General features: G+C 38.6%; 1 protein-coding gene across 3 annotated transcripts in view; it reads right to left on the bottom strand.

The window, feature by feature from the left end:
* ush2a (Usher syndrome 2A (autosomal recessive, mild)) overlaps positions 1 to 24,337 on the bottom strand; it is a 201,739-nt gene that overhangs the window by 63,190 nt on the left and 114,212 nt on the right. For all 3 annotated transcript variants that reach the window (XM_007559093.2, XM_016674807.1, XM_016674808.1), the window contains exons 54-64: positions 21,297 to 21,631; positions 20,438 to 20,593; positions 19,347 to 19,510; positions 17,941 to 18,150; positions 14,529 to 14,731; positions 14,337 to 14,449; positions 12,935 to 13,151; positions 12,449 to 12,617; positions 12,120 to 12,329; positions 1,798 to 2,021; positions 881 to 1,220 (exon numbers count right to left, since the gene is read on the bottom strand). In XM_007559093.2, the coding sequence (XP_007559155.1) occupies positions 881 to 1,220; positions 1,798 to 2,021; positions 12,120 to 12,329; positions 12,449 to 12,617; positions 12,935 to 13,151; positions 14,337 to 14,449; positions 14,529 to 14,731; positions 17,941 to 18,150; positions 19,347 to 19,510; positions 20,438 to 20,593; positions 21,297 to 21,631 (2,341 nt within the window). The remainder of the gene's footprint in view (positions 1 to 880; positions 1,221 to 1,797; positions 2,022 to 12,119; positions 12,330 to 12,448; positions 12,618 to 12,934; positions 13,152 to 14,336; positions 14,450 to 14,528; positions 14,732 to 17,940; positions 18,151 to 19,346; positions 19,511 to 20,437; positions 20,594 to 21,296; positions 21,632 to 24,337) is intronic.

Here is a 24,337-nt window from a genome sequence, read left to right as displayed (position 1 = left end):
TCTTACAGAGCAATTACAGCTGAAGTTGTTTTGGGGTATGTCAGTTACGGGAAAAACATAAAATAAAATAAAATAAATCAAGAGACTGACAATTCTCCATCCGAAAGCTCAGTCAGATCAATGGGGAGCCTCTGCAAGCATCAGTTTTTTAGTTTTACCACTTATGCTCAGTTTGAATTAGGCTGGGTTCTAATTAAGGTACTTTAACGCAGGAGTATATTTTGTTCTGAATTATTTGATAGTAGCTCTGAAAGTATGTTTATGGTTATTGTCCTGCTGTAAGGTCTACCGACACTTTACTTCGATTAAATAAATTTAGATGTTTCAAGGATTTCTCAAACATGCATGAATGAGTCAAAACAAAACTCTGTTTGATGAAGAAATTACATTATGACATGACATAAAGCTCATAAAAGTAAATTTTTGCATCATTCTGTTCTTTGTTCCATTAACTTATTGTCTATGAAGTTAAGGAAATATCTAGAAAAATGTATTTATGAAGCTTTTAAAAAAATGGTAAGGTATAACGCTAGTTTCCTCTCTCCTAACTGGTCTGATTTAGCTGTGTGTGCACATAAAACTTTTAGTTTGTTGCCATCTTATTTTGTAAATTTCACAGCTTTTGAATGGCCTAATTTTTTTTTTACTTTGTTCAATATCGTAATGAAACTCTAGGCCTTAATCCAACTGAGAATACAAGACAGGACATGAAACTGAAGTTAACTGAACCTCTATGTCCAATCAGACTGAGACTGAAATATTTTGCAAAGAAGAACTGGTAAAAATCCAATTTTCTACATGCGCACATTCAAGACAAACCCTAAAACGCTACCAGCTACAATGCAATGAAAACACTGAAACAAAAACTGTATTTATTTACCTGTATATGTGAGAACACTGGCCTCTCCGCTGTACACCACCTCCTCGTGTGACGGACACAGAGTTCCTCCTGACTCTGAGTTCTCGGTATTTGTGTGACTGTTTCTGTCAGATATTTTGTTAGGGTTTCCACCTCTGTTTGTATGAGCTGGCAGGACAGAAGAGAGGGTTTCCAGCGTGGTGCTGATGAATGGCGCTTGTGTCACGGTCTGTGTGTCGGGGTGTGTGTGTGCAGTCAGGACCCAAGTGCAGGCAGTCAGAGATGGATCAAGGTCACAGGAGCCACAGTAAGATGTAGCAGCAGCAGCCACAGGACACACAACTCCCTGCAAACACTGGGGCTGCACAAAGGAGGAAAAGAGACCGCGCAATAAGAGAAGAGCTGCTTAGCATCAGTAAATATACAGAGCATCTTTCCTATTCAGATGTATACATTTTGGAGTTTAAAACAGCTTTTTATCATGCAAATCTAGTGCATAACTTTTTGCATATGTGTGTGCTTTACATGCACCTTAATGACATCATTAGGGCTAATGAGTGCTCCCACTCTTTGTCTGAGTGCGTGCATGTGTGTGTGTGCTTGCATGAACCATCCCATGCTGACTTAGGAACACACAAACACCACATGACCCGAGGTGATAAATGGTGGATGGCACATTCAACGGCTCCTGATGTGACAATAAGGACGAGTGGATGCTGAAAACTAATCCTGTCTGTCCACGTGTCCACTTAGCTGACCGAGACGTAGGCATTTTCTTCAATTGCAATCAGAGGGACAGTGTTTGCTGTTTTCTTCAGCAGAGCAATCAAATTAAAAATAAAACAGTTTGTCGTTGCAAAGTCTTGCAGAAGAGATGAGTGAAAAGTGACAATAAAAAACTGAATCCGCTTTGAGAAGCGTTTCAACTCGAAACATACCGGCATCAGCAGCCCAGCCGTGGCTTGATCAGCACAAACGTGCCGTTGGGGGTCAAAACCAATCCCATTGCAGCATTTTTCGTCCAGATGTATGACCTTTGACCCACAACACTGCAGCTTCACTGTGGCATTTCCAGAAGGGTGAATTGTGGGATATCCGTCGTCGTCCACACAGCAAAGTGAAGTTGAAGAGTTTATATACTCTTTTCCACAGCAGATAAAACCTAAAGGCAAGAAATGAGCTTGGTGTCATTGTTGTACTGCATCCTTACCTTAGCATGGCAGGTCATGTTTTTCTACTGAAAAACAAATACACAGGCAGGCAACATATTTATGGCCTGGTCAAATGAGACCAAAACCGAACACTTTGGATTCCATTAAACACAATGACTGAAGGCAAAAAAAAACAAAAAAGAACAAAAAAAAGATGTAAAATCCAGAAGCAATAGTGAAGTTTGGAGGTGGGAAAGTCATGGTGTGGGGTTGTTTTTCAGCACACCATGCAGGCAGACTTCATATTTTTCAGAAAAGAGTACTGGAAAAATATACGTTTTAGATACAAAAAACTGCTGTCATCTACCAGGAAACAAAAGTGAATGTTTCAATGTGAAAATTATTCCAAACACTCAAAAACTAGTTTCAGAGAAAAAAGCTGTGAGAACAGGTCAACCAATAACCAAAAGGCCAAGATAATTTTATTGATCCACTCGTCACCAACAAAGGCTTTTGTATGGAAAAAATCTCAGTAAGTGCGTCATTCCGTTTTACTACTCGTAACTCAGTGTGTGGACAGCTATGACTTAATTATGTGGTGGACTATAATAATAATAAAACAAAACAAAAAGCAAAGTACAAGCTTGAGAGAAAACACAATGAATTCAGGAATTACACACCTGCTTAAAAGATGAGTTTTCAAAAAGACTGATATTAGCTCTCTGTGCGTCTGCCTCCATCATCTCCATCAGCAACAACCACATTACGTTGTTGATCTTCTGCATTCCTTACTTACACTCTGCTCTTCATCTGATTTGCTCAGGAACAGTATTTAAGTTGAGCTGAATATTTTTTCTTATCATGCTTATATACATCCACCTTCCCTATTCTCTCCTTGAAACCAAGCATATCTCTCTTCCTCTGGTATATTCGCGGCTCGGCAGCAATATTCGCTGTTGAAAATGTGTAAAGGAAGAGGAGGCGTGTTTGTCGGAGAGCTGCCATCTCTGACAGTGATAGGTGATGTCTGTCTGCCACTGCATCACCTTCAACAGCAAGGTGACATTTAAAATACATGCTATTCCTCTATTTGTGTATGTTTTGGTGTGGAATATCAAATTTCAAGGATGTGTTTACTTTAACATTGTCCAGATATTCACTTTTCAGATTCAACTCACTTGAGTTTTGTACGGCTGGCATCCAGCTGGGACTGCAGAAGAGGCTCAACATTTAAGGCAAAAATTACTGCTGGGAAACATTTTGGGGGTTTGGAAGAGAGTTTACAGTTTTTAACATTTGAATTCTTTAAAACTACACAGTGGAGCATCATTTTCAAAGAAATATCAACGTCACTGGCAAATTATTTAAACCTTTTTAGAACATTAACTTGACTTACATTCTTTGAAATTCAGCTGAAAGTAAAGCAAATTTATGGGAAATAAAAGCTGCATTAAAATGTGTTTTTTTTTAAATATGTACTTTTGCACTTTTTAAACCAATTTAAACATTTAGTCTTCTTAGGTTCCCAACTAACATAATTGATAGGAAACTAAAAATAAAAGTTGAGTTGTTCAGGTAGGATGTTTTCAGATATTTAGTCATTTGCACTGAATAATTAATAAAATGAAAATTATTAAAGCTATGTAAGGTAATTTAAATAAAAAATGGAACATATGGCATAAGCTTGAAATTTCTAATCTAACAATAAGCAAATTATGTACAGTTGAGTTCATTCGACTGAAATATATTTCAGACAAGAAATGGAGCAAGTAACAAAAACAATATAATATACGGCACCCAAAACCAGCTACAGCACATCCTGAACCTGATTTTCCTTCCTTTCACATAATCTGTAATTACACTGAAAGAAGATTTGACCTGCAGATAGATAAGACATGACTAACGCTATATTAAAATGGGCAACAGAAACCCAAATGTTACTGTCATGAATTATTTTGTGTAGATGCTCCATGCTGAGCCCTGCTAGAAGCCACCTGGAGGGCGGCGGCCCACCATGGCCATCCTTAAATCCACCACTGCTTCCAGGCTTCGGTTGTGCATTCAATTAAGGTTATAATATACTGTGTTAGAGTCAGCAGCTCCCTACTGCGATCCTACATTAGAAATACAAATGAGGGTAGGAGGGTTACTCTAAAAATGTGCTGTGACGATAAAAGCGTTTGTTGTAAATTTGACTCGTCTGTCTTTACAGAACAATTTATGTGTTGCTTAGATGAAGAAAACAGCGATATGCTAAAAAGTCATTAAGGACTATTTAACAAGTAACTATATCCTTCCTGGTGGCATCATCTACCCCCAGCTGTGTTGGCTATTTTATTTAATAATGGACATTAAACTCTAAGTCATAGCTCTATATCATGGCCCTATAATGGGGCTGCAGCTAGTTATAAAGTGATAAATAACTTATTGTTTCACGCTCTAATCAGCATTCACACTTCATGCGCATTAAATGTTGTTAATTTAAGCAATCATTCCACTTAAAGGCCAAAAGTTGAGAATGGCACATATTTTATTCTGCGCTGTTGCAGAGCATTATATGCTCAACACATCCATCACAGGCTCCATATGACAGGGAAACGCATGTGTGTGTGATTGTGTGACATAAAGGCAGCCTGACGGCTACTAACTCACTTAGCAGCGGCAGATGTTGCGGAGCGGAGCGGGGTCTTGGTGGCCAATTCCCTCTGCGCCTTACTTCAGCTTCAATGACGCGCAAATAAACAGCTCAACACTTTTCTAAAATAGCTTTCCTTTACTCATCCCTTGTCCTCCTGCCAGTCTTACCTCTACTCCTCTGTTTAAACATAAGGCATAAAACAACCAATGTGTTTTAGTCCAAGATGCACCAAGCCAGTGGTTTTCATCTGTGGCCTCTGGTAGACCAGACCTGGACCCCAGCTCTTAATGGTGATCATTTTTAAGACTTAAAGTTTCTGCATTCCTCTCCATCCTCAGTCATGTTTGGTGTCTTTCCTTCTGACACAATCTGGTCTCGATCACCACCTTTTTCTTTGTTATAAAATTCTTTACTTTTAAAACTAAGTGCAGCTTGCAGCACCTTAGACAACTTTTTTGCAGATAAGAGCCCTCACTTCTTCTATTGCAACTTTTTCTCTTGGCAACATCTTGAGGATTTTCTCCTGTCACAAACTTTGTTTCCACATTTGCTTTTTTTCTGTCTCTCTGCAACTTTACAGTTCGGTCTGATGTTTGTTTACAATACTGCAGCTTTCGTTATTACTGCATTATCATCCATTCAGCAGAAATCCAATCCCTGTCTTTGTAAGCGTTATCTGACATGCCTGAACATTTGTGTTAACATTCTGCAACACACACACACATACACAGATTTTTTTTCTCCACCTCTCCATAAGCTGTGTTTTTCCAGTGATTGTCTATGCGTAGACAACATTTTATTACACACCTCTTGTTTTCTCTTTTGCATCACTGAAAGCTTCAGCCCTAATCTTCAGATTTACGCAGGATTTGCATACATTCGTTAATAGCGTCGGGAGCGCAGCGTCAACACAAGGTGCTTAGACAATGTGAATTATTATTAGGGTTTCAGTCATTCCACTTAATGATAAGTCAATATTTAGACCCGCCAACGAACTAAAGATAAAAATGTGTGTTGTGGATTAGTAAATCCGAGCTCTCTAGGAGACCAAAGCCCCTCCACAACTTTAAACAAACCAAACACTTTTAAATACCTGAATATATTACAAGGGGTGTGGAACCAAGTGCACAGCAAGTACATGCATTCACAGCATTTCATTAAGCCTTGCAGACCCTCTGCTTGTTTTACAAATGTGCATCGTTTGTAGACTTCAACAAGAAAACACGCCAAAAGGTGTTATTCTCAGTAACTCTATTCACTTAAAAATTCATTTTATTTCTACTCTCCCGTACTCATGCATGCATGCTGCTCGGAAAATGTGTCTGTGTGTGCACATGCTTGCACTTTGTGCTCCTCAGAGGCCTGACTACATGTCATGTCAAGAGATAAAATCAGAGAGGATTGACTTTCTCACACAGTGCACAGAGTTCCCCTGTGAACACACACATATGGACGAGGAGGCAGCAATCACACTTGCATAATAAAAGAAGATGTACATGCTTTTTCCCAGAAGGCCAGTTGTCCTATTGTCTTTGAGAGTTTTTTTTGTAAACATTTTTATTTATTTTTTTTACAGCTACATTACCAGCTGGACTTGTTCGTGAAAAACGTGCACAGTAATTCATTGTGGTTCTCAAATGTACACACAGTTTTCCCCTTTTAATGTGAAATTTACTTGGCACATCAACTGAAAAACATCTGTTAAGATGAAGTAAAAAACCAACAAATATGCAAGTACTTAATCACATAGTTTACACAAACTTATAAACAAAAACTTTGCTTCATTGTCAACATCCACTTTCCTTGTGCTTCTTGTGCAAAGGACAAAAAGGACTGTGCAAAGGTATCAGTAAAGAGAACAGTGCACAACGTGGCACAGCATTATTTATGTACTGTGGATAACTGAGATGTTCCAATGAGGCCATGAAAAGGCCACCAGAAGGCTGCAGAGATGTCCAAGCAGCCTATTTTCAAGGACTTAAAATTAGGCATTGGAGTAAAAATTAGGTCATAAATTTCATTTTCTTTTGACTTATAAGGAGCACATAAGTTAAATGAAATGTTCATGCTTTCAAACAATTAATAATTAATGTTTTACTGTTGGACTCCACAAGTTATTTAGTTCTCATTTGTAGTGTGGAAGTTAGATTTAACAATACTTTGATTTAGCTGTTAAATATTTATTGTTTTACTTCCTAGAGTTGTAGTTAAGCAGGTTCCCAGATAATAAATTAGATTCTTGATTTAACTGGTGGTCAGGTTCCAATTTATTTTCTCAAGGTAGTCATTTACCTGAGGTAATACAACTTTGACACATTTTCAAGGATTGAAGTGGTCGAAAGTGTGAAAGTACTTCAAGTAAGTTTAGAGACTGTTGTTGCTGTGTAAGTAAAGGTCTGATTTTGAAGATTATAAATAAATATATCCTCACATTATCCTGGCATTTAGCAAATAGAAATAATTTTAGTAATTGTAGCTGATCAAAAACAAGAAAAGCTTTGTCAGACTTAACTTCAGACAAAAGAAACGTGTATCTTTTTATTCAGTGTATGTATACTTTTGGTTTTAATTGTATGATTCGTATTTTGGAGAAACTTTGCTTTATGTGATACAAAAAAATGACAAAGTTTTATGTTTAAAACCATGTTGTTTAGAATAATTTACAAATAAACGAAACTGTCCATACATTTAGTAAAAAAATGTGAAGTACTTCTCTAATAATCTAAAACAGATTTTTGTAAAGACAGCAGAAATGAAACATAAAAAATACTGACATTGTGGTGATAAATTTATGATACGTTAACAGATCTATAATGTGTTACAGCAGCAATAAGAATACAACAAATGCAAATACAACTTGGTCTGACTGTAGCGTCCGACAGCCTGTGCTTTCACTCTTGCCAGTCATTAAAGTAAACCTAATAGAAAAGTCATCATCATAAATACATTAACAGAGAGAGAAATGTCTTCCCGAGTTACGGGAGCACTTTGTCTTATAAAGCAGCCAGACGCTGCTGTTTGGGATGCACTGGTGTTGGCCATTTTCTAACCCATCAATGCTGAGAGGCTTTTGGCAATGACAGACATTCACACAGATATTTACACACTGGGAAACTGAGGAAAACCTACAGAAAAAGTAAGCAAAGAACCAGTGGCAAAACATCTAAACTGCAGAGACATTCAGACGCGCATGAACACAGAGACTTGCGTAAAAAGTGTTGAATGGAGGAAGTTTAAATAAGAAGTCTATGCACATTTGCACTCGCACACAAGCAAATGCTTTCCCTCTCACTACGCAGCCAGCCTCTGAGTGAGCTAGCTTAGCTACTGGGATAATTTCCCTCCAGCAAATGGTCACTGTGCCCTTGAAAAACATATTTGATTATTACTTTTTCTCCCCCTCCTCTTTTTTTCTTTTAGCATCATCACAGCCATTTTCATCACGCGCTCTGATGATGGCACGGCAAGGCGCGTTAAGATAACACCCCGGCACCGCCAGGCTTTTAACACTTAAACGGTGAAAAGGGATATTCAGATTTGTCCTTGAACGTTTGGATAGGGCCTGCTGGGCTGGGACAGAGGGAGGGAGTAAGTAAGTAAGAGAAGGAGTTAAAGAAATGCTCACAATTTTAAGATTTACTCACTTTCAGGGGGAGAAAAAAAAGTGAGGTGGGGTGAGCATTTATGGTAGCACCCACAGTGAGAAATGGGGCTAGTGAGGTTGAAGGGCAGACCGAAGAGTTGAGACCTGGACACTAGAAAGAAAAAGTGTAAAGGGGAAATGATTAGTCAAGCACACAGTGAAGTGGGAGAGAGTTGGGACACCATGGGAGGCCGAAGGCTTCCCACAAGTTCCTTTAAACACCATCTAATCTCACTAAAGTCTTAGTTCTTATATACTAACCAAGACTCCAAAGAAAAAAGAATTAAATAAGATTATAAGTTGGTACTGAACCTGCAGCATAGCAGGAAGTACTGCGAGAAAAATGGGATTCTTCGAAGACAAACAGTGTTTAATATACTTGAAAGTGAAATCGAATGCTGTTTGAACAAACAAGCAGATTTGAAAGGAAGGGATTTAGCACAGAGACTTTGCGTGATTGTGTAACAACTGGAGAGCCGGAGGAAAAGATTAGAGCTCATCTCAATAACACACCAGAAACAAAAGAAGTGTGCAACAGCAAAGTTAGGTTAGTGTCACTGATCAGTTTCATCAATCAGCCACAACATTATGACCACTTACAGGTAGGAGAAGCAGTGATTCTAGCCTTGTTTTGTTGTAGTCATGAACAGAGTACTTTTAGTTGTAAACTGATTATATTTTAAGTGCAACTGAACAATTCACAAAATCAAATAAAAAGTAGAGTAGTTTATTTATTTTTTCATATATTTCTCATAAACTGTGGTGAACAAGCAACAGAGAAAACCACAGACGAGAGGATTTTGAAGGAAAGCCCATTCCAAAATTTGGATGAGACTCAAGATCTACCAAGTAGTTCTTTAGTTGGTACTTCCAGAACTATCAGACAACCAAGACATGGGCTACAGCTGTGATGGGCCAGGTGCTGCGCTACTAATGGCGTGGAGAAATTCAGAATTTCTCATCTGGGCTACTGAGAAAAAGGGAGGATGTTTGGTGGTTCAAAGTCTTCTTTTCCAATAAAAGTATATTTTGCATTCCAGTCTGGAGGACGAATGGAGTGGCAAAGCATCCAGGTTGAATGAGATCCAGTGTGAAGTTTCCAGAAAGAGTGATTTGGCAAGCAATATCCTTTGATGATGTTGATGTGTTTTATCAAGTCCAAAGTTGGTGCAAATGGGGATTTTACAGACGGGGTGTCCAACGAGTCCAACAGAGTTTTCCCTCTGGTGGTAGTTACTGCCTCCTCAGCGTTCGGATATTCTGCAGAGGCCTGCTAACAAGCCATCATTTGATCCAGGTCTGTTGAACGGGATGAGAACTAAAACATGCAGGACGCCGGCCTTTATTTTAGAGCATATGCTGCTACGCTATGTGAAGATGCTGGTTCCAATGTTGTACTGAAATAAATACTCTCTGAGAGATAGTCATAGCATTCACCATATTGAAACACCTCATAATGAGAGAAGATAACCTCAAGGTTTATGAACTTTGATTTCAGCTTTTTTTTTTTTTCAGCAGATGGATTTTCAAACCGTTGAAGAAGAACATGTAGGGCTATTTTCAGGGTTATTTTAAAAGCAAAAAAATCAACTCCTCTTAAACGGGATCTAACTCAAAAGATATCAGGAGAAACTCGATACTAGAAATCTCAAATCTCAAAGTTAGACGTAAAACAAATTAAGATAAAGACAAAACTCAATAAAACAGAGTTTAGATTTGTTACCTTGGAAGCGTGAAGGTTTCCACATCCATGTTTCCCTACAAGTGTGTGTGTGTTTATGTTTAACTGTGGTTTTGTGTTGATATGAATACTGGCGTGTTTGTGTTCGTGTGCACATGTGCGCACAAGCCGGTATGCGTATCTGTTGCCAGACAGCTGTCTCCTGGCATTGCTGTTCCCCTGCAGTGTGTGTGTATGGTTGTTGACAGTGTGGACGGTAATGTGTGATAGATCGCACTTCAGGGACCCCATAATCACATCAGCCTAACCTAGTCTATCAGCTGGGCACAATGGGATACCCTTCACTCCTCCTTTAATCTGCTCCATCTACCTCTTCACAATTATTCTGTTCTTTCCAGCTCTCACCCCTACTGACTTTAACCCTCCTTTATCCTGGTATTTTAAATATTGACTAGCTAGCGCTAGTTCTCTTTAGCGTTTTCTTGAACCTTCTGTTTCTTGTTCCTTGCAATTAAATTAGTATTCTTTTGCACAATGTAAATATTGTGGTGGATTCTGTTTGTGCAGGTTTTTCTCCTCAACTTTACACCAACTCAGCTTTATAAATCTTACTTTATCATAAAAGTAAAACAAATTATCTTCAGATGAAATGGACAGAGTAATGAGTGCAAGTGATGCCAAGGTTAAATAAACTATCCTGCTGTAGCGTGGCTGCATGCATGATGTGTGTGTGACTCTACGGAAACCGATGAGTTGGGTTGAGGTTGCATAGCTAGCCGCAGCGCTCCCCGACTGTGCATAGCACCCGGCAAATGGCCCTTAGCCTTGCTAGCACTCCTAGCTCTACGATCCATCATACCATATGCTCTCAATAGGGAAGCTAACGCTAATGACTGATGAGTGAATGAGAAGGAGGGAGGGTGACTAGAAAGAAGATAACATGGAATAAGAAAGAAAGCGTAAGAGACCAAGCAAAGAACAAACTGATTCATTAGACAAAACCAGAGGTGACATTAAATATAAAAATGAGATGGAAAAATAAGTAAAAGAGGAAGATGAAAAGTTGAGATGGAGGGGAGCATATGCACTCCTTGAGAGGCCATTTCAAGTGAAGGATGACCATAGAGACTGCTCAGTTACAAGAAAGGAAAGAGGATGTGGTTCAGGAGAAGAAAAGAACAAAAAACAACATTATCAATCAACCGAAGAGGTCAAAGGATTTTCTAGAAAAAAAGACAAGACTGGAGGGTTCTCCAGCGTAGTGTTTTATCTACAGTCCATCAAGAGACAGGAAAATGTAGTAACTCTTGTAGCATTTGTCTAATCATGCATTTATTTTGTGATAAGTAAATTGATGAAGCAGAGATCTTGTGTGTGCCTGTAATTGTGTGTGTGCATGCATGAAGTATGGTTGATAGGCTAATGGACTACTATAAGCCTGCCCATATGGGGCCATTGTTTATAGGTGATGAATAGAGTCCACGTGTCTTTATCTGGCATTCAACACAAGGCAAACCCTGCCGAGGGCACCCTGTTGACTTCGAGTGTGTGTGTGTGTGTGTGACTGTGTGTTTAATATGTGTATGTGTGCGACAATGAGTGTGTGTGAGACAAAGAATGAGTGTGTATTTCTCCCGCTGTGTGCTTGGCAGTGCCCTCAATGGTGCCATCCTGAGCGCGTTTCATCATCATCTGCCATGACAAAGATGTCTAATGACACACACGTACGTTGACGCCGACACATAGACACACGCACAGTCCCATCTGTGCCGTGGTATCTGGGTGCTTTGGGACACTGCGGGAGAGGAGGACAGGGAAACGACCCCGCGTTCCTGCACCATGTGTCTACCTCTCCACCCATTCTTATCCTCTCTTCTATCGTTTGTCATCTTCTTCCTAATTCTCTCATCCACTCACTCCCATAAACACAAAGACACCACCAGGAATTTGACCCTGACAAAACCTCTTTTTTTATGCATCAGAGTAACTAGTTTTCTAAACAAAAGAGTCCTTTGAGCACAGCACTTAAGAGTGAAGCACTTTACTAGCAAACGCTTTTGGGGAAAAGTCTAGGTAGTTGCATATTCCCATTTTGCAACTTTTGCTGCTTCTACATGACTACATGTGTGGTTTTCTCCGCCACGCACCTGGTTTATATGAATGTACAGCATCATCACAGCAAACCAAGACGTCATCTACGATTTTGCCTCCACAGCACTGGACCCCGTAGCCATCATGCAGTCTCCCACTGCAGCAAAGCTGGCCGCCTGTCATGGAATAAGGAACCCCCCCACAGCAGCTGTCACCGGGCCCCACAGAGACCCGGCCCTGCAAGTGGTCAGGACAGCAGTATTCATCTAGAAAGACAAGGACAGATGAAGGAAAGACTTGAGCAGCATTGAGAAGACTAGACTCAAACCAAGTGGAAGATAATTAATCAGATGTTGGTGCAAACAAAGAAAGTAAGAGAACATACTGGTTTTTACAGGAATGTAGTATCTTCCACAGCACTGATGATTAGGCTGAGATGGGACAAGTTTGCCATTGCAGCAAACAGAGTGGGAGGAATCATCCCAGCCAGCATACAGCTCATCACAACAATGGTGATGTGGCTTTCTTGTGTGCAGAAATCCATTGCAGCATATCTGCTTAACACACGAGTGCATATACAAGGGGGGAAAGTTTATTTTTGAAGATTTTTCAATATAGAAAAATCTACACCTTCAATGCATTTATTTATTAATCTTATTAGCATATGGAAATAAAATACTGTCTGTGGCTCTGTACTAAAGAAATACACAGCATCATAAAGAAAAAACTTTAGACCTGTTTTACGCCTGTGTTTATTTGCATTTTAATTATCTTTTTACTTGTTCAGCATTACACATGTGACTGTGAAATGTTCTTTACAGTGTATTTGAAGTAATAGCTTAAATTTAACAATAGAAGAAAAAACATATACCTGTGTTTCAGGATGAAAGCAGGAAGTCCCACACACACTGTGACCCGCAGGACACTGCAGATAGGAGCATTTAAACCTTAAACCACCACCACTGTCAGAGGACGGTGTTACCCCTGTTGACCTATCGGTGCATGATCTAAGGGTCCGCCTTAAAACCTCGTAGCCCAGCATGATCCCACTGGGTCTGCCCGGATGGGCCCAATCTAATCTCACCACTCTGTCAGAGGAGAGGTGGAGGGAAGCAAAAACAAAGTGAAAGTGATAGGCAGGAGTAAGTGTCTCCTTCACACTCCATTTTCACAAATGTACACATGCAGTCACACGCACGCACACACACACACGCGCGCGCGCACACTTTCAAGCACAAATGCATTCATGCATGGTTAATGTCTGACAAAGTTGAGCTACAGTACCAAGGTGTGTGTATCTTTATACACTTTACAGTATTGATTTTCTTCCTTTTTTAACGCTGACATTTTAGCAGGGAAAATGATCTGTGTTCTGACACACAGTTACAACCTGCAGAGTGTCCTGGGCATCCTGAGACCCTAACCTAAAACAATCAGCATGAAAAAATGGCTTGCAATAATTTTCAGTTTTTCACTTGATGTAAAGCATTATACCTGACTCTTAGTGACATTTATATTATGCTGATGTCAAATTCAGCTCCTGTTAGTTTTATTAATTTCATGTATTTTTCCTTTCAAAATAAAATAAATAAATGAAAAATATGTTGATATGCATCCAAAAAATGTCCTGTGATTTTATAATGAATGTTTGTTAAAGACTAAAGTCAATTCCACATCAGGATATGATGAAAATGTCTTGATTTGAAGGAAAACGGGAGTAAAAAAAACAGGGAAATTTAGCTCAGTTGCTCCAAAAGATATTAAGAATGAATCCAAACATTTTGTTGGCTATTTAAAAAAAACAATAAAAATCAGCTAAGAATAAATATTAGATAATAAATGGATTTGTAGTAAAACTTTGAATATGTTTTTATCTTGTAAAAAAACAAATTTGCAGTGAAGACTGGCATCAAATTAACAAACTGAAACACTTTTTAGTGTGAAATTGCTCAAAATCAAAGTTAAATAATCCTGATCGATAGATTAAAAACAGCACATACATTTTTACTTGGAATGCCAAATTATTAGCAAAAGTCTTAAATATATTCTGTTATATATTTTGCACTATTGGGCCAACAAATAATAATAATAAAAAAAACATTTTACACCAACACTTTTATCATTATATCCATCAAATTGTATTCATTAAGTATTAATTAGGGTTTTCACACAATAACCAAAAATAATAAAGGTGAATTGCTGTTGTAAACTAAAGTAGCGCTCAAGTTTAAGAGTGAAAGAGCAACAATACTCATAGTGCACACCTGTATTACCTGGGACTGATCACCTGTGCATGTGGCCTGGGCAGATCAGCTGGCAGGTCTTCTACTGTGGTTGTTCTGGTAATACTACTGCGAGTGCATGCATACACTGTGCACACCTCCACCTGAAATACACATTATATTAGATGACATAAAAATTATACTGCTGAAATTTTCTACTTTATATTGCATTTGATTGAATACTTGTATATTGTAGACTGTAAAAGGCAGCAGGTCCCCCAGAAGGTATGAACCGGAGCTGTTGTCTACACTGCCATGAAGGCGACCATTAACGTAGATGCCGTAACCAGTAACTGCTCCGTTGGGTCGATGAGGAGGGAACCAGAGGACACGTGCGGTGCTGCTGTTTACTGGAACCACTTCAGGGGCAGACATCCCTTCTGGCTCTGAGAGAAGCATAAGAGGCACACATAAAAAAAAGTAATTCAACGAAAAAAATAAAAATAACATGAGACAAAATAAAAGGTGACTATTCCAAAAATGATCTGGTAGAATCTGTAGGATCAATGAATCCAGCAGTTCTGGTCTGAGCCAGGAAGATGCACCAGTGAAAGAAGGAGGATTCACCGATTCTACAGGGCCTAGTAAAAGTATTAATACACATTTAACTTTTCTTTGTTACAGTGCATCCATAAACTATCACTCCTGAACATAAATTAGACTTAATTTTAGTTTTTCTGGTTATTCTGAGTTTTGGATGCGACATTTTCTTTGTTTTTTAAAAGAATAATTATAATAATAGAGGTTTGTTTATATTAACTTCTTAATAAATTGTTGCCACTTCTTTCTTAGATTTTTTTATATTGTTTCCTTTTAACTCTGCTTTCAGTTTCTTTTTAAAGTCTGTTTGGCTGTGAACACAACAGTTTGACCTCAGTCACATGAAATAAGTCTATATTTTGCTATAATTGTTTTGTTTTTCTTGGGATTTCTTGGGATTTTTGGGATAGTCACCTTTTATTTTGTCTCATGTTATTTTATTGGGATTGGGATACATTGGGATCACTGTACAATCAGTGATAGAAACACATTGGGATGTGTGGTAGAAAAGCACAATGGAACAAAGTTGTGAGAGAGAAAAAATGAGGCAAAAATCTTAAAAGTGAGGCATGCACTAGGTTTCTACCCTATTTGCCCTGATACCTCAAAATAAAATCAAGTGCAACCAACTGCCTCCAAAGTTGTGTAAGTTAAACTAAGTACAAAACAGTCTTGAACATCTCGCAGAGCACTGTTCAAGGAGTATGGCACAACAAACCTACCAAAACATGACAGTCAGATAAAGACAGTATTAATAAGAGCAGAAAGCCACGGTCCATGGCTGCATGGATCTGTAGAGAGTTGAGCCTCCGGAGGGAGAATTAAAAAAAAATATGATTATTAGTTGTGCACTTCCCAAAACAGGGTAAGGAATGGGGAATATTAAACATATAGAACAAGGTGGCTTATTCAGATGAGACCAAAAATCAACTCTCTTGCCTGTGTGCAGAATGCTGTTTGTGGCAGGAAACTAACAGTGCGCAATGCTCATCACACTGAACACACCACGGCATTGGGCACACATGGTGGTGACTGCATCATGGTGTTGAATGATTTTATTATATAATATTTTATTTTCATGCAAGTTTGAAATGCATCTTATGTTCCATAAGCCATCAGGTCAGAGCAGATGGGAAGATGGATGGAGCTAACTGCAGAACAATACCAGATGAAAGCTGGTCAGAAGTAGGAAAAGTCTTTTGACTGGAGCTGAAGTTAATATTACATTCGGACAACGGCCCAGATGACACAGCCGGGGGTAAAATGGGATGGTCAAGATCTATTCATTAAGTCAGATCGGTCCAGTACAAGTCCAGACCTGAATCCGATAGTGAAGCTGTGGCAAGACTTCAAAAATGAACAAAAACTGTAGTTTCTACATTTGTAAAAGTGGAAGAGATAAAAAAAGACCATCCAATTAAAGGTGGTTCAACAAACTATTTACTCATAGCAGCTGAATAGAAGTGCATAACATCAATTTTTCTTTGTAAGATATTTTGAAAAACTTTCATCAGTTTTCTTTCAATTCTATCCTACTTAGTATTAGACTGTCCCATAAAAGCCAAATGCAAGTGGTATTAATATTTTTTGCAAGGAGCTGCACTTTATACTTCAACATTCAGTGACTTTAGAGAATGAATAACATTTTACTCTGAGGTGGAAAGAAGCTATTTTATGTGAAATGATGTTCAGAAATGAAGCTGTAAGGAAAAACAAAACAGAGAGAAGCTCAAATAAATGAGGTAAATGATCTGTGAGGACGGTTTGTCTGAAGAGAGTAATCGTACAGACTTCTTGAATTATTCTAAGTGAAAATGTAGTTGGCTATGAGAAGTTAACTCAATTCATTTCCTGCCCTAAATTTCATTTACTGCAGAAGGGCATTATCTGTGCAACGCTGATCGCTGAGCTTCCTTCTCTACACACATGTATTTTTCTTGCCAATTAGCTCTGATGTTAGCATTGCCCTATAGATTCCAGGCCACGTTAGGATGGTTGGTAGGGTTCAGCTACATTAGTTAAAATATATTAGGCCTCTTAGGTGTATGTGTATGTGTGTGTGTGTGTGTGTGTGTGTGTGTCTGCGTATGCACACTCGTAGTTGTAAAATAATGAAATTACCTCAGTAGCCCTCTCAGTTAAACGAGCCATGCTTTGCCTTTAGCACCTAATGATTTTCTAATGTTTTTGATGCACTTTTTATTATACGGCTCAGATTAGAGAGAAAGAAGGAGGCCTGTGACATATGATACACCTAGACAGGAAAGGAACTGTGAGGCTGGGCTGCAGAGAGAAGGAGATGTCTGTCCAAACTCACTGAGGGGGACATAAATATAAGTGCAGAAAGTGGCTCAGGATTTACGATTATATGGAGGCAAACTGAAGCAGACTGGGATAAGCAATTAAGAGAAATGGAAAGTACGCATAACAGTTTTAATACGTTTTGCAAGCTTTTTTTCGGAAAATATCAATACATCCAACAATTTATATATTTGACTGATATTGAACTCAATATTATTTGTCAAAGTTCTTGATTTTACATCTGAAATAAGTCATTTTATAAACTTTCTAAACAGAATCATACATTTAAAACTGCAAAATGGCTCAATTTGAGAGTAAAAATCTTTTATAAAAACCGAAGAGTTAATCACAATCTTTCTTCCATTATGAAAGAATTTCTGTGGAGTTAAAAAAAAGACACTGCGATGTAGAATACGGTTTGCTTGTTCAGTTTGCACGAGTGCAGGTTGTGTGTTTTTGTCCATGGTGCCAACAAGCAATTTGCAGCAGCACCTCGAATCAGCCTCACACACACTTTGTATTGATTTCATGCCTCACTACATGATGTGTTTAACATCCCCTGTGAAGCACAATGTAGCAGAGAAATGCATGTTAACCCGAACACCTCTCATGGATGTAATGATTCATTATTCTATGTACACAAATAAAATGTTGTGATTACACCAGCACCAGTGGATATTAATCATTTTAAAACAGAGGATTGTTGAAGTTTTTAAATCAGGCGATATTTCTTCATGTTCTTATTTTCTCCTACCTCCATCAGCAGTGGTGACATAAACCACTGATTTAGTTGTGTTGTGTGCACCATTGAACACCTGCAGTGATACCAGGTATGTGGTGCTGGGCCAAAGGTCTCCTATTACAGTCGACGTGACATCAGGACCATAAGCCATCACTGGGCCAGTCTCGGAAGATGTTACTGTGAGAAAAAATGATTCCACCTCTCCCTGCAGGTCTTGCAGAGCTGAAAAACACAAGATAATAATACAGGTGAGGGATCGGCTAAAAGTTCCCTCTCACTATGCAGTTCTCTATAATTTTATTATAACATTTTACTGTGAAAGTGATCGCATCGAAATGTTTTAATATATTTTTTTAGGTAGATAAGAACAGAGTTAAATGAAGGAGATCAAAATTTTAGTTCAACAATTCACATGCAAGTTTTAAATGCATCTTATGTTCTATGAGCACTTGCTAATTTAAGCTTTATATTCAAACTGGGATTAAATCCAAACTTTTACTGTATATGTTTTTGACCTTCATTTGACTGGAAGAGACAACAAAAAACTGGATCGCCACAACTAATGTAAAACCAAATAATGATGCCGATATTCATCAGTTTGTATTTTTTTCAGGCATAACCTTCATGAATTAATGTTTTTTTTGTTGTTTGTTAAACTTCTCACACACAAAACAAGTGTGGACAGCACCTAACTCCAATCTTCAGAGGTTGTGTGTGTATGTCTGCCTGTGTGTATTTTAATTGTGTTCATTTCCAGGTTAGTCGTCGCATATCTAACATTCACAACACTTTGAATTTTTGATGCACCAATAACAAATACCATATTTAACTTCATTTTGTCATGCTGGAGTTCACAGAACGCTTGAAGCCTGTTTTATATTTTGCAGCATCTTGGTTTTGACATCTATTGAAGCATCCCATAAACAGAAAAACTGGCTCAAAATAAACCCCCAAAAATTCCTTGTGATTTTTGTTCACATTAACCCTCCAAAAATGTTAATGATTAATTAAAAAAGCGATTAGTGGCAGTGCCAAACAAATGTCAATAGCAAAAATGTGGAATCCCACAATTTACAGCCAGATTGTTTACCATTTGCTGCCAACAAGTAGCAATTCAGCAACAAATCATGGAGTATGTATCATTGAGTTGACAAAGAAATTCAAGATGAGTCAGTAAAAGTCTCTTTTGTATTAATTGATATCTCTGTCATTAATTATGTCAATAGTTTTGTGTTACTGCTTAAACTCTATAAGTCTTACATAGGTCGTATATTGTGTCTGGTGATGTTTTTGCAAAGACTAAAGACAAACTTACTAATACATCTGCTTTAGTTCGATCATTTAAGATGTGTTGATGAGCTGATCCGTAAAGGCATGTGTTTGAGGAAGTGTGTTAGGAACAGAGAGGGTAATCTTACAGGGCTTATTCCAGTTGACTTGTACAGCTGTGTGATTGATAGCACGAGCAGACAAAGTAGGAGGCTTGAGGGGAACCCCTGCCATGGTCACTGCAGTAACAATATTTCCTGAAGAGTAGCCCACGTCATTATAAACCACAAGCTGGTACTGGTAACGGGTGAATCTGTGAAGAGACAAAATGATTCTTTTGATTAATGCCCCAACTGTCACAATAAGTTTGTCTTCAAGTGAAGTCAGTCTTTCAGTTTGAATTCAGTTCAACTCAGTCAATTTATAGGAGGCTGATTCATAACAAATGTCGTCTCATGGCTTTTTACAGAAAAAAATAATCTGCATTAAGTGATTGACTTGGCAGCAGAAGTCTCCCTTTCCTCCAGAAAAAAAAAAACATGAGGTGACAACCAGTTTAGTGAACTGAGTTATTAGCTTTCAAGCAATACCTCATTATGAGTCTGCATGTGGCAACAGTAGAAATGAAAACTCCCCTTTAGCAGGAAAAAACCTCCAGCAGAAACTGGCTCAGTTCAAGCCAGGTTCTGGAAAAAATACAAAAAAATGTTAAAGTTCTCACCATTTCTAAAGCTTTGTCCATGTATTAACTAGTTTGTTTCTAAAAGCAACTGGTTGAACTGGATTATAACTAGGGGTTAAAGAGAAGTGAAGATGGATGAGGAGAAACACATATTTCATTTTCATGTCAATTTAGTGGCAATTTTTCTCACCTTTAATTGAATAATGAAAACTTAAGTGGGATTTTATTGTTAAAAATTCCTTTTTTTCCCCTGCTCCTGGATGAGCAGACACATCTGCAAGTTGGTCAGGTGATTTTGAAAAAGCTACCTAAGATGCATAGAAGACCCAGAGCAGTTCAGCAAGGATAAAAGAAAAAAAAAAACTGCAACCAAGTGGCGGACTGAGATTAAGGGACACTGTGTGAAACAAAAACAATTTAATTCTTTGGGATATTTGCTTAATGTATCTTTGAGCGGTATTAAAAGATCGGCATCAGCAGTCACTCTCCGATCGGCTCTGCACACACTGTTTGTTGCAGCGCTGCCATTTGCTCTAGAGCTCATTCCAGTAATCTCACCTGCTTAGGCCTTTATCTTCATAGAACAATTTGGTGCCGGAGTAAACACGGAACCAGCGATGGAGATCTTCGGAGGGGGGCGGGGAAGTGGCTGCTAATGTGGGGACCATGGCGACGGCCAGGGGCTGGTGGGTTTTACGTCTGAGCAACTTGTATCTGAGGGGGAAGATTTGAATAAAAGAAAAACAAACACACACAGTTTGATGTTAAGGAATCCATCAACACACAAAGACTGTATGTAGCCAGTGCGCCGTTCAGACATGCACACACTCAAACTTCCACACTGAATTTTAGCTGACTCTTATCACTCATTTCCTCCTCTTGTGTTGTTTTTCATCATCTCCATTCATTGCCTCTGCTGTATCTCATCCCTCCCAACGCCTCTCCAGTCACTGTTTTTCTGCGGGTTTTGTGTTTTCCTCTCCCTACAGTGATGCTAATTTCTGCTGTAATCAGAAGAGAAGGGCTTAACGCCGCCTTTTAACCAACCCACTTAGACAAACATACAGAGCTGAGCAGCACAGAACAGAGAGAGCGAGCGAGCCTCATGCATTTTAATCACCTGCTAAGAAAATGGACCTTTATTTTAGGCCTAATCGCAGGCAGAGTCGAACAGGACGCGAACAAAGTGGAGCCGAATGTGCATTAGTGCTGTGCAAACACCGATTATGAATGAGCAACACTTAGCTCATTAGTAGGGTACTTTTGTTAGCAACTTGTTAATGTGTTTATTCCTTTTTGCGTGGAGATTTTCAGCAGCAACTGAACATCTCCAGAACGTGCCTTTCAAAATCCACATCATGATATCAGTCTCGTCCGTCTGATGAATAAATTGAATTATTACAGGCATAAATTTTACCTGATATTTGGTCCGTTGGGCCGACTTGGTGGTTGCCAGGAAATTGCCAGAAAGGATTCACTGACTGGCACGACTGAAAGCGGTGCCAGGTCTTCAGGTGTCGTAGGTAATGTGGAGGCAGGAGTTGGAAGACTTTCTGTGCATCCACCAACATACCCTCCACCGTCTGAACATGCCAGCACAGAGATGCTGTAATTCGTGTACGGGACAAGGTCTGTTACGGTGACATTGAACTCCAAGGGATTGCTGGTGTTATGAAAGATTCGGGGTTCCGGGAGACGGATTTCATATCCATGAATTTCTCCATTAGGAATCAAAGGAGGCGACCATGTGACCTGAAACAAACCAACATTTTGAAATGACAGCTTTTGTTAAAATATAGCATGCAAATCCATTGGCAGGAAAAAAGGTCATTACATCTTTTCTGCAATGCCTTGAAAACTTGCAATGGAAAATTTTTAGATATTGTCTCAGTACAACCACAAACGTATATCTATTGTTTTTGGGATTTTAAACAGCAGACATAAAGTGTCACATAATTGTTAAGTGGAAAAAAAAGGGAAATTGTTATAAAAAAAAGCGATAAAATTCAGCAAATTGTGACGCTAATTTATATTCAGCACCAGTGACTCAACACTTTGAGGTTTTTTGAGACATGTCTCTTTCAGTTTTGCCCATTCACCAGTGAATTTTATGAATTTTTTAGTTTAATTTTGGTCTAATCTGATGAAAACACCTTCTTTGAAGTTACTGCAGTTTCTCCAAAACAACCTGGGCAAACATCACGATCACATATAACGTTTATGTATGCATGATTAAGTGTAAGAAAATCTGTATGTTGGATTCTAAATGCATCGTTTTGTCAGATTAAAATGGAACCAGCAACCTGGGCAGTAGTGAAAACTCTGTTAGGATGGTCACTCTGTGTCCTTAGCAGTCTTGTAGGAAAACACAACCTGACTTTGACTTAAGTAGAAGGTTTCTTTCATCACATTTAAACAGGGCACGCGCCAACAGGCACCCTCTGTCTCACACACAGGCACCATGCTAAAATAATGAAAGCTGCTCGTAATGGAATTGCTGCGTGCAAAAACAAAAGCTAAGCGCTGTGTCTGATTTGGAATCAGTTCAGTCTGTCAGCATTTTAGAGCTAGGACAAAGGTAAACGCTAGAATAAATGATAGCACACACAAGCAACAGATGCTACTCATAAAAACAGGTAGGATTTTACACACTTCAAGTATTTTTCACTGTGATAACTGGATTAATGTATTGATACTGAGACGAGTAGCAACAAACTTTAGAAATCACGCATACTCAGGGAAACACACTGTCAAGTAATGACTTAGTAAACAGCTTGTTAATACAGGTCCAGGTGATTAAGTGGTCAATGTTGATGAGAATATTATGAATGAATGTCAAAACTAATTATTTATCATGCAGCCTTGATATTTTAACAAGTGACACTGAGAGGTGATACAGGACACACACACTCTGATGCATACACATGAGAAATACCTTCCAACTACAGAAAAACAATCACACACTCAAAGGCGTACAAACACCATAACTAGGGGGGGAGGGGGGTCATTTTGAGTTAGGTAGCTCATTTCCCAAAGTGCGTGTTGAGTGTGCTCTGTGGTGGAAGTCATTTACAGATTGAATAGCTTGATGTAATCTGGTGATGGTGAAGACACCAGAGACCCTGACATAGAGTACTGGGGCTGAGGCCAGTCCAGTATGTGTGTGTGTGTGTGTGTGTGTGTGTGTGTGTGTGTGTGTGTGTGTGTGTGTGTGTGCGTGTGTGTGTGTGTGTGTGCGTGTGTGTGTGTGGCTATTTGCAAAAATGCAAGGCAGGAAAGAACCGACAAAGTTTGCACTGAGAAAGCAGCTTTTGGGGAAATGTGTGTTCTTACATTTACGCTTTTATTTAGTGAACATTTATAAATTGTAATATCAATTTGTGAAATTGTTGCCATTTATAAACCGAAGCCAAATGTAGTGGTTATAAAACTATTTCGATCAAGCAAAAAACGTTCCTAGAAAATTATGTCAAACACAAACTACAACTTATTGCCTTAAACTAGGGCTGTAAAAACAGAAAAAATGTAACTCTGTTTTTGAAAAGTGTTTATAGACTTTTATCTCATTTAATAAGAAGTGAAAATAAGAATGTAAACTACCTATCATGAGTGGTTTGACAGGTGACAAGCTGCTCCGTGTATTTTACTTTGAAAGGATGCGCTTGATTATTAGAGTGGTTTATTAGCCTGGACTAGGCTGTTTAAGGTTCGTAATCTGTTCATATTAGCTCTGCTTTCATAATGTAGCTCTACAATAATGTCTATTATCATTACATTATAGGACTTTGGACTGCTTCAGCACAAAAACCTGAAGAAAAGTGAAAATATTCAAATGGTACTTTTTGTTATCAATTTTAGCAAACAAAATATGTTTAATACTTTCAAAAATTTAAGATATGCAGCTCATTTGGTTAGTTAAAACAATGTAAACACATGAAACTAAATGGATGCATTTAATACTTTTTACTTATCTTTGATGAGGATTTTGTTTAAATACTAAAAGCCTGTACATTTTTTCACCATGTATAACTTTGTCAGATAGTTCTAATTACACTTTAAGTTTTTCTAAATCGCTGTATAAGTCTCTAATCTATCATCTGTGATGGTTTCAATGGACCTTTCCTTTATACCCTCAAAGTCTGTTTTTTTTAGGGGAGAAGAATAAACCATGTATATATTATTTGTTAGGAAGATATTCAAAATCCTCCAACGTGTTGTCAAGGTCAGTTGATAACCAGGAAGCGACTTCCTGTCTGCCCAATTAGCAACAACCAGGAAGGAACGCTTTTCTTCTTAGACCTGTGACCCTTAAAGCTGAGCTGCTGCAGCAATGACAGGGGCGGTTCTGAAATGATGACAGGCATTAGCATTTTTCTGCAGTTAGCATTAGTGTAGGGCTGTGAGTGCAAGTGTGTGCGCATCTTTTTGTGTGTGTGTGTGTGTGTGTGTGTGTGTGTG

This window comes from Poecilia formosa, unplaced genomic scaffold (assembly GCF_000485575.1).
Source record: "Poecilia formosa unplaced genomic scaffold, Poecilia_formosa-5.1.2 Scaffold102, whole genome shotgun sequence".
Classification (NCBI taxonomy): Eukaryota; Metazoa; Chordata; class Actinopteri; order Cyprinodontiformes; family Poeciliidae; genus Poecilia; species Poecilia formosa.
Note: the sequence above shows the minus strand (reverse complement) of the source record. Positions and strands in the feature narration are given on the sequence as shown.